Source organism: Juglans microcarpa x Juglans regia, chromosome 1D (genome assembly GCF_004785595.1).
Source record: "Juglans microcarpa x Juglans regia isolate MS1-56 chromosome 1D, Jm3101_v1.0, whole genome shotgun sequence".
Taxonomy (NCBI): Eukaryota; Viridiplantae; Streptophyta; class Magnoliopsida; order Fagales; family Juglandaceae; genus Juglans; species Juglans microcarpa x Juglans regia.
In genome coordinates, this window is record NC_054594.1 from 20,810,604 (window position 1) to 20,821,401 (window position 10,798).

A 10,798-nucleotide genomic window follows, 5' to 3' on the forward strand; every position below is an offset into this window, starting at 1 on the left:
GAAATACATATAAAAATAAGTCCTACCCTTTTCTTTATTCTTATAATAATAGAGGCTTTTAGGCTTAAGATTCAATCCTTAATGTCATTTCATTTGGCCGCATACGAAATCATTGCACTGTTGGTAAGTTTTCTTTTTCTACTCTTCTTTTATATATGTATTTTGGCTTATTCTAAGTACTGTTTCCTCTCATTTTCATCATCTGGGTTTGCTTTGTTATATTCTTATACCTATTATTTATGCTATTTTCTTAAGAATCTCTGATAGACTATAAATAAATAGAAAATAAATAAAGAACAGTGCTGTTTTCCATAGTATCTATGGTGGGTCATATTTATCATTTTTTGATATTATTTGTATGTGGCCACAAGAAAGAGCAAGGACAGTGCTGATTTTAAAATTCATGGTGGGGGGCTTTGCAGCAAAGAACGGTTTTTTATTAGTAATGAGAGATATATTTATTAGTAATGAGGACAAAGATCCGAACAAACGAACACAAACATAAAAGGTAAAGATGAATTGATCGGTCTTACGTTTTCTTGGTCGAAATCCTTTTATGTTATGAATTACTTTGATTTATTAGCCATAGCAGCGAGGGGGTGTGCGGTTGGAAGTTGCTCAGAGATGATTGTTGAAAGAGTTTCATCGTCTTGGCACAGCATATGAATTCGTAAATTAAACAGATAAGAAGAGGGTTGTCTGAAGCTGTGGATGAGATAAGATGGAATGAAAATTATTTTCAGGATTCATGAGAGATGAGACTCACGTAACCGTGTAAAGTGGATGTGGGAAGACAGAGACGATAGATTTGGCATATGGTGATTACAATGGTGGGACGCGAATAATGGTGTTGAGGCTGGTTTTCTGTAGATCCAGCATCAACGTTTCAACCATAAAGACAATTATAAAAAAGTTGGAAAATTGGCATATTTGGCTGGGAGGAGAGGCGAAACGAGGAGAAGGGAACCCGGTACCGAGAGGTGCTGTAATTTGTAAAGTCAGCTGTGTTTTCTCGAGATGCTCTGGGTTGAGAGCTTTTCCTTGTCAAGGGCTTTGGTCATTTTTTTTTTTTTTTTTTTTTGGGCTTAGTAAGCTGCATTAATTTAAAAAAAACATATAAAAGTGCCAAGTCTTTAGTTACTTTACTCTAAAGAGGAGGATGCTTCTCACCATAGAAATTGAACGTTTGGCCCTCGGGTATCTTGACGAGGGGGGTATGCAGTCTATTGCCATACACTCGGAGTTTTTCTTGATTGATGGGCACTGCCCCAAAAACCGCAATTGTATCTTCTACAAGGGCAAATCTTTTCAGCCTGTGACGGTGTCAGATAACGAGGAAAAGGAGAAGATAGAAAAAAGTGCGTTGGACTTTGATCTGAGAGATATCCATTATTTAATTTTATGTCTACACTGTTAAGTACGTATTAGATATCATAATATCTTTGGAATGTCAGGCAAGGTCATAGGCTATGTAGGCCTGTGAAGTCTGGATCAAAGGGGAGAAAGACAGAGAAATTGCTTTTTGTTCATGGGTCTTTATTACCATAGCCTAAAAGGGTGTTTTCTTTTTAGACTCTAGTCGAAAAGGCCTGAACTTTGATGAGTTCTTTTTGTTACGTCCTTAGTACTCTGGAGGAATTCATGTCAATGACAGCAACGCTGTACTATTTGGCTTTTATTGGGTTTTGAATCTCATCCTTGGTACTAGGAGTAATTTCATCAGCTGGACTCGTTGTGAATGTGATCAAAGTTGTCTGCCTTGCAGCTGCATTTTGCATGGTATTTGAATGGTTCTTTTTCCTTCTTTCTTTCTTTCTTTCTTTAAAGTCTCCAACTTCCCTTATCTTTACAAGATTGTCTTTATCTATTCACACTTCGGCTATTCCCATCTTTCCAGCTTCTGCATGAAGGTAAGAGTTTTTGGCAATATCTTTGATCGTTTTTCTTCTATTGAATCTTTTACTCTTCGTATGCCGTTGGTTTTACCTGCAATTGCTGGCCTTTTCTTGATTTTCAAGTATTCCTTTTTTTTTTTTTCTTTCGTTTCCTGCTCTCGCCTGTATTAATGTTTGCTCTGCAGTAAAGAAAGTAAATAGTGAAGTGGTTGGCGGTTGAACAGGGAAGGGCGGAGGAAGCTTGAGCTTGTGGGAAGGAGTAGACAATGGCATCGGCTTCTTGTGCCAGGAGTCCATTGCCCATGAAAGAAGCATCCTCTAACTATTCCCCTTACCCTCAACCTCTCGCAAAATATGACGATGTTGCAGCCAGTCCTAAGCTCTTCGTGGATACTTTGGAGAAACTTCATGCTTCCATGGGGACTAAGTTCATGTAATCTTTCTCTCCTTACCCCTTACCTCCCTCAAACTTATGCCATGACTCATTGATCATCATGTAACTAGTTTTCGTAGAAGAAGAAATACAATATGGAGTTAAGGTTGTTATTGTTTTTTTAGAAGTGTAGTTAAGGTTATTATGTACATTTTTTTTATGGAGTTAAAGTTGTTACTTGAGCATGGAAGTATGCCGGTAGTCTGCTGTCATCATTTCTAGCTCAAGGATTTGTCGTAGTTTGTAGTTATTTATGTTGTTGCTCCATCTTTGTTTTTTTCTCTCCTGTTAAGGTTAAATTTCCTTAGGTGGAGGCACCGTTAACTAGAGATCTCCTGTTAAGTTTTTAATGTGTAGTTTCTATTAGCGATACTCTTGATTAGGTCAAGACAACGGGTAGAATCTTTTAACATGCCATTGATAGGACAATGTGGTGCTGCAAAATAAATAAATAAAAAAATCTAAAACTCTACTAATTTAGTGATATTAATGTCCATACATTGGATATTGACTACTTTCATATCTTGGACATCATGACATAGAAAGTTGTTCTTTTCGGATACCTTAATGGGACGTGGTTGGAGTAGTGGCTGAAGATAAAGATTTTCCTAGAATTGGCATATCACAAGCTGGCTGCAAACTGATTAAGTTTACCTAACTATTATTTTATTATTATTATTAAATTTAATTGTTTAGTCTTTCACGCTACAATTGAGTTTTTTTTTTTAAATGTTAACAGGACTCATTTGGATACAAAACTATTTCAACTCATCTCATTTCATCATTACAACTTTTCCAAATTTCCACACAAAATATAATAAACAATTCAACTTTTTCAAATCCCAAAACATTAATAATATTAGAAAATAATATTTTAACGATATTTTATTCAACTCATTTAAAACCATCTCATCTCATCTCATTGTTCAAACGAGCCCAATATAATTATTTTGAGACTTACAATATCAACTAATATGTGCACCCCTAGATTAGTTGAGAATTTGGCCTCATTTGTTTTCACAACAATCTAGGAGTTGTTTGTGCTATTATCACTTGCTCCATATGACTCATGCCAAGCATGTGTTTTCTCTTTCTTCTCCTTGGCCTAGCTTATATTTTGTAAAGTTTTCTGGTTATCCATTGATATTATTTTATTATTTTGTTTTCTTTGTGCATTTTAATTGTAGGATTCCCATCATTGGAGGTAAAGAGCTAGATTTGCATCGACTTTTTGTGGAGGTAACTTCTCGTGGGGGTATTGAAAGGGTAAGATAAACAGTCAACAATAATTTAGTTGAGTGAGTTTGTAAATAATTTCATGTGAGTCATTCTTTGAGTGAACCGGTTGTCTGAAGGTTTGTATTCATCTTGTTTGTGATGCATTTTTTGGATTTGGTAATGCACTTGATTTTTGTTTAAAAATTTGGTTATGTTATTGAAAGGTTCTTATGTGGATAACATAAAAAATAACTTGCGTTCATAAGTGATTTAGAATTAGTGGTGGTGTTTTTGGTCTTTACATAATTATAGAGATGGCCAATTGGTGAAGTTGTTTTTATGTTTATTCTGTATTTAAAAGAGCAAGCCATCGCAATTTCTGTTTCATGTTTTCTAGTGTAACTTATTGCCTATCACAAGTTTTACTTGGTTGAAGGATTTTTTGCATCTATATAGAGGGTTATTGTATTAACCTATGGTAGCCTTCCTCACCTATGATATGTTATAGTCAACAATTCTTCTACCGCATGTGATATTGGTATTGTATTTCCAACCTTAGTGTCTGTATATCTGACTCTCCGCGGTCTGTATCACCTGATTTTCTGTATGGTATCTTTTTTATTACTTCTTTTAATGTGCTACCATTCTAAGTATTTTAAGCAAAGAAAGATTTACATTTGATTCCTCATTGACTTTAAGCTACATTTAATTTGCTGGGTGAAGTTTTCTTGTATGTTCTTCTCTTCTATGAAAATGATGTACAAAAGAGTGTAATGTTAATGCGAGATTGGGTATAACACATGGATACTGCTTTACTGCCATGGAAAGGCTTCAGTGTCCTACAAGGTGCATTTTTTCATTTTTATTTCTAATCATGAACTTATGCTACCATAATTCCTTTTATCTCAAGTAACACAGCAATCTAACCTGAGAAGCCTGCCACAATATATACACAATAGATACATCAGATTATTAGGTGTTCAGTATTATCAGATTCTACCATAATACCTTTGAGTAGTCGTTCAGTATTTTTTATGTGTTCTCCCCAATCGATCTTTTCCTAATGTACACTGTGGATTAGTTTTCTTTTTTTTTTTATAAGTAAAAGAATTAAATGTAAATGGTCCCTGTGGATTAGTTAGCATGTAGTTGCTTCTTATCTGGAAAAATGGAATTTGCAGATTATTAGGGAGAGAAGATGGAAAGAAGTGACTGCTGTTTTCAACTTCCCTTCAACGGCTACAAATGCGTCTTTTGTGCTGCGAAAGTACTATGTTTCATTACTTCACCACTATGAGCAAATATATTTCTTTAAGGCTCGGGGATGGGTTCCTATGTCTAATGGTGCGTCCATACAACAATCAGTCTTCATGAAAATACTTATTATTGGATTCAGTTTCATAATACACCAATCTTTGGCAGATTGTTTGATGAGCCCACCCAGAACTCCAGTTCCAGCATCAAGAACAGAATCCTTGCAGGCAACACCAGAAATCCAAGCAGAAAAAAGAATAAATACTGCAGAATTGGCAGGAGGTCTCTATACTTTTCTTCTCATTTTCAATTCCTAAAATTTGGGAGGAGAAAGAGGATAAATAGCTATATGGATCTGTACTATCAGCAATGAATCTTTGCCTCCAAAACCTGGTGTCTTCTTTTATTTTATGCATGAGATCATTAGAATGCATACTTAACTTGTATAAGAGTGAAGAGGTGCTTATAAAAAATTGTCATGTTACATAATAAGTGATTGGTTACAAGCTATTAGCTGCTAAATCTACCGTGGTTTGGGGATAAATATGTGTTTTTCGTTTGGATTACATCTGCTTTTATTGATGCCCTCCATGTTGAATATTTTGCATCTAATCAATTTAAGAACTATTTATTGATATTTTATACTGCATAGTTAAAACATTTGATTATGTGTCTTGGATGCTTTGTAAGTAGATAGACAATGGAAATGGTTTTTTTTTTCCTGCTTTCCATTTGGCCTGCTATAAGAATGCTTCTTTTCGCTAGGGTTTTCCTCAATTAAGAACTATTTGTTGATATTTTCTACTGCATGGTTAAAACATTTGATTATGTGTCTCGGATGCTTTGTAAGTAGCTAGGCATCGGAGATGGTTTTGCTTCTTCTTTTTTTTTTTCCGACTTTCCCTTTGGCCTGCTATAAGAATGCTTCTTTTTCCTAGGGTTCTTCCCCAATTAAGAACTATTTGGTTTGGCCTGCTATATGAATGTTTCTTTTTGCTAGGGTTTTTCCTCAAGCTGTTACTGTTTCATGTATTATATGCCAATGAAATGGAATATTGGATGATTTTTCACCACACATAGGCTAATGATGCATGGCCCTTGTGATTTATTTTTCGGTATGTGGTGTGCATGTCTCATTGGATTTCACTTCGGTTTTTTTCTATTTATAACTAAACTTTTGTGCAAAACTTTTCATCTGTTTCTCCAAAGCGTTTCCTAATTCCAATAATGCTTAATTTGAGAATTTGAGGAAACAGTTGGTAATTAAAAGCCATTTACTCTCGTTTGTGTTTTGCAGCAACAGCAGCTTCAACTGTGGTAGGGGTCATCGATGGGAAATTCGAAAGTGGGTACCTTGTTACTGTCACAATAGGTTCAAAGAAGCTTAAAGGTGTCCTTTATCATGCACCACAGAACACCGTGCAGAAATTGCCACAGAACTATGGTGTCTTTGCTAGCAAAAATGACAGTGCTTCTGCTGTACCGGGAACCCATCGACGCCGCCGCAGGAAGAAATCTGAAATAAAAAGGAGGGACCCGGCTCATCCAAAACCTAACAGAAGCGGCTATAATTTCTTCTTTGCAGAGCAGCACGCAAGACTGAAACCACTGCATCCAGGGAAGGACAGAGAGATTAGTAGAATGATTGGTGAACTGTGGAACAAGTTAAAAGAGTCTGAAAAGGCTGTAAGGACTAAGTTCTATCTTCCTACTTTATTACTATCAATTGCACATTCCATCTTTTTTTTTAATGAACATTCAATCTTATGTTTCCATTCAACTTTTGTAAATGCATTTCAGTACACATTGAAATTTGTGAATTTCAGGTTTATCAGGAGAAAGCTTTTAAAGATAAAGAAAGATATAGATCAGAAATGGAGGAATACAAGGAGAGATTAAGGACTGGTCAAGTCATCAGTGATGCAGTGCCACTGCAACAGCGGCTTCCTGGACAGGATGTGGTAAATACACCTGACAATGCGGAGATTGAAGATAATGAGGAAGGGGAGTCTCCTCATACACCTGACAATGCGAGCTCAGATAATTGATTCTGAATATGATAAAGCGGGATATATCTCTAGAAGTAAGAGTAGGTGCTGAAGCTAGTAATGTGAATAAGGAGACCTTGCCTGAGGAGAGAGGATTTTGAACTACAGAAGATGTTGAAGACGATAACTTTGAGAAGGTTGGTGAAGAAATCGTTGGATTCTGAGGCTTAAAAAGAAACAGAGTACCGAGTGAAGAACATTGAAGTAGTTCCACGCAAGTTATAACTTATGAATGACTTTTGGTATCTAAGTGGGAAAAAAACTTAGGCTATACATTTTATCAGAGACTCCCGCTACCTAACAAAGATTGAAGTCTTTTTTCTACCCAAAATAGGTTTGTGTTTCTTTATCCAGTCGGCTTTTCCTTAAACCGTAGATGAATTCAGAAACTCTTAACTTTCATCCCTTTTTACAGCGTTAGTTTCTTCTATCTGTAAATTGTGTCAACTCAGTTACCTTCGGATAGAGAGAGTTTGAGGCTTTGGCTGACTACACGGTACACAGGCAGTTTTGTAGCAAATGAGAATTTTGATGCAGTTCTTGAGCTAAGTATTTGGTTTGTCTTCTAGTTCTGATACTTGATGCCTTCTAGGAGGCATATACATCATTAGTATATTACAGCACCGTCTGTTCGAGTTGGGGTATGTAAACGGCAGATGCATGTTACAGACCATTTGTTCGTTTTCTGTTTATGTTATTGAACGGCCTGTCGGGCTGTCCTTTAGCTGTTCTGAACCGTTGATAGGATTAAAGATGACTTTTCCTTTCAATTTACTACCTTGTTGAAATTCAATTTCTAAGTTCAATGAAACATAGATGACATGATGTTATGGCTGAGAATCTTAATGGGACTTAAACTGAATAAGACAACTTCTCAATGGTCTAAAAGCAGCCGGAATTCTCCTGAGAATTGCCCAAATAGACAGCGTGCCCTCTAAAATTGGCCCACACTTTTGAGAGAGAGAGAGAGAGAGAGAGGGTACAACTACAACCTCAGTGGAAAGGGCCCATCAAGCATCCTCCTTCCACATTTCTAGTCCATTTATAATATCAAACAGAGCCCAAAGTTGAAGACATTCCTTCCATGCACAGAAGTCAACAGAACAAAATGGTACTAAAATGAAATAAAAACCAACAAATTAACTACCTTTTTTTTTTTTATTACAGAAGAAAAAGGAAAAGAGCTGCATAAAGGACATCTTTTCAAGAAAATATCATGAACCTAAATATGACCAATGGCCATCAATGGGAGAAATATAAAACCCATCAGGCTTCCTAATGAAAGATATATGGTGTTTATGTGCGATTCAATACCCACAAGAAGAATATTGGAGTTCAATCCACAATCTTGGTACCATTTGCAGCTTGTATATTTAAAATGTACTGCTGATGGTCATGAATCTGAGACTAAAAGAGCATCCCAGATCATATCCATGTCCAAGGACGGCATTCTACTTAATTGAAGGGCTTCCACATCTGATAATGCCTCCTGATCAGTTTTCTTGTTCTCAATCATCTCTGATCCAGCCTTGCTCTCCCACTCAAACTGTCGCTCTTTTCTTGATGAGTTTTGGCTAAAAGCTTGGAGTTTTGTATCCTCAGATGGGTTGTTCTTTGGTGGTGTTTGTGGTGACTCAATGGGCTTCTTTTTAGCAGAAATGCCTTGTGATATTACCCTTAGCTTTGCTTCGAGCAGCGCTGCTGTGGCTCCATTCAATGAATTAGTCTTGAGTTGATGCTTTTGATCTGGGAAATTCAATTGTGCATATTCCCCACGTAGAATGTAAGCCGCTGTGTCGTATGCAATGGCAGCATCTTCAGCAGTGTCAAAAGTCCCCAACCAAACCCTTGTCCTATTTCTTGGTAACCTTATTTCAGCAACCCATTTCCCCCAGTGCCTTTGCCTCACCCCTCTGTATAGCTTCCCTTGCGATGATGACACGGATGAAAAGTTAGTCTTCTGTAGCTCATGATTCTGCATTCGTCTGGTGTACTTCATGGGTTGGGTCTTGGTGGTGAGCCAGGAGCCATAACTAAGACCTTTGGAGGAGTAGGTTAGCCATTCGTTGCTTCGACGGGATGGAATATGGGCAACTTGGGTCATAGGAAATGATGGGTAGGAAGATGATGAAATGGATTGACATTTTATTTTCTTGCTAGGCGAATTATCAGCTATTCTTGAAGATGAATCTAACGGGCTAGGTTCCTGCAGAAATAAAGTTAAATTCGGGTATGTGGTTTTGGCTGACAATGAAGATGGAGAAGAGGGTTGAGAAACTTGAGCCTGTGTTAGCTTTGGAAACGCATCCAAAAAATTTACAGGAATGAAGCTTTCTTTCGCACCTGATGCTGAAGCTCCAGGCGGGTGGTGATCAGGATTCAATCCAGAAACAAATGGACTTTGATGGTGTTCATCATGGATGACATCCTGTTTAGTACTGAATCCAGGGATGTTGTGGCTCCAAATTGCATCAGAAGCCTCCTCTGTGGAAGAAGTAGAATCAGAGCTCGAAAACAGCCTATCAGGTGATGCTGGTGATGATTTCATGCCGCCACTACCGCCATGGTGGTCATGACAAGCAGTAATACTCTTAGTTAGAGCGCCCCAAACGATTGGATCACCCAAAAAATGTGATCCCATGGTCATTCCTTCATGAACATAAGATGAAAGTTGATCTTTCTGCATTAATATTTCCATCTTAGGAAACTGATGGTCCATGCAAATCAATCGCTCTGAGTACTATTGAAAGAAACGTATAGAGAACAGGAGAGAGATGATGCAAAATGAAGGCACTATGCTTCATACATTTATCCTGACGCACACCTCATAGAGAGGAATCTGCTAATTCTCATTAGAAAATAAAAGGAACTACTTTATGTTGATAAAGTGAAACTATCCTCTGAATCAGATCTGCTTGTACAAAAGAATAAGCTCACCACCTCCCATTTTGCCACAGACGTTGGTGCCCACCATTCTCGATGTTTCTTAGCCATCGGCTAGTCAGAACCTGACAACTCATCAGGCCTCCACTGCTTACCCTGTCATCTAGGGTTTTTGGGATGAATGAATATTCATCTGACAGTGAGCACAAGAACCAAGAAATTGAACTCGAATATCATGAAATTTAACTATAAAGTAGGCCGCAGCTTGCTTATTAATCATGATCATGTGATTTTCCTAAACATCCACATGTTTTAGTCTCCCCTTTCATCCCTTTTGTACTTAATATATCTATATATATATATATATATATATATATATATTGGAACCTTTAAGAGAACAAATTACTTTAAGCTCCGTTTGTATCGAGAGTTGAGATGAAATGAGTTAAAATAAAAGTTGAAAGTTAAATAAAATATTATTAGAATATTATTTTTTAATATTATTATTGTTTTAAGATTTGAAAAAATTAAATTGTTTATTATATTTTATATAAAAATTTGAGAAAATTATAATAATAAAATGAAATAAGATGAATCACTTTCCGAATCTAAACATGCCTTAGTCTTTAATTATATTTGCTAAAGGAAAACAATTGCAGAAGATAAACGATGTTAGGAACAAAAATTTGCAATATTGACCAACTGATCAGGTGGGAAGAAGCCTCATGATTGGTTCTTAATTAATTAATTAGCCGAAAACCACATATTAACATAATTAATTAACCAAGCTTGCATGATTTGTTTATATTATCATCAACGTTATCATTAGCATTGAACAGGCCTTAATTCAAATACTAAAATATTACCATGTTCTTTGGTGTACTATGAGGAAATCATCATGGCTGTCTTTTTCTAAACTGCAGCATTAATATTTAAACAAAAAGGCCAAGTCTATACAGATGAAGACAAGTGTATATATAATTTATTTGGCGTTTCTGGTGCAATACCATGTGTCTTTTGGCAAGGGTCAGAAGACACTAATTCGATCGTGCATGTCTCATACTTCA

At 36.5% G+C, this 10,798-nt stretch overlaps 2 protein-coding genes across 5 annotated transcripts; one reads left to right on the plus strand and one right to left on the minus strand.

Annotated features, from left to right (window-relative positions):
• LOC121243044 (high mobility group B protein 15) lies at positions 1–7,516 on the plus strand. 4 transcript variants are annotated; one of them, XM_041141115.1, is made up of 8 exons: positions 23–123; positions 1,828–1,910; positions 2,081–2,328; positions 3,516–3,594; positions 4,728–4,890; positions 4,969–5,082; positions 6,098–6,486; positions 6,627–7,516. In XM_041141115.1, exons 3-8 carry the CDS (start codon positions 2,162–2,164, stop codon positions 6,846–6,848), a joined length of 1,134 nt encoding a protein of 377 aa, XP_040997049.1. In that variant the 5' UTR covers positions 23–123; positions 1,828–1,910; positions 2,081–2,161; the 3' UTR covers positions 6,849–7,516. The 4 variants fall into 4 exon arrangements, with proteins under 4 accessions (XP_040997052.1, XP_040997049.1, XP_040997039.1 ...); XM_041141118.1 differs by lacking the exon at positions 1,828–1,910 and having other exon boundaries at positions 1–123; positions 2,120–2,328; XM_041141105.1 differs by having other exon boundaries at positions 1,828–2,328.
• Positions 7,517–8,037: 521 nt separating this feature from the next.
• Positions 8,038–9,936, minus strand: LOC121241017 (ethylene-responsive transcription factor ERF062-like). The gene has a single exon (XM_041138592.1). It carries the CDS (start codon positions 9,565–9,567, stop codon positions 8,242–8,244), a length of 1,326 nt encoding a protein of 441 aa, XP_040994526.1. The 5' UTR covers positions 9,568–9,936; the 3' UTR covers positions 8,038–8,241.
• Positions 9,937–10,798: the final 862 nt, after the last annotated feature.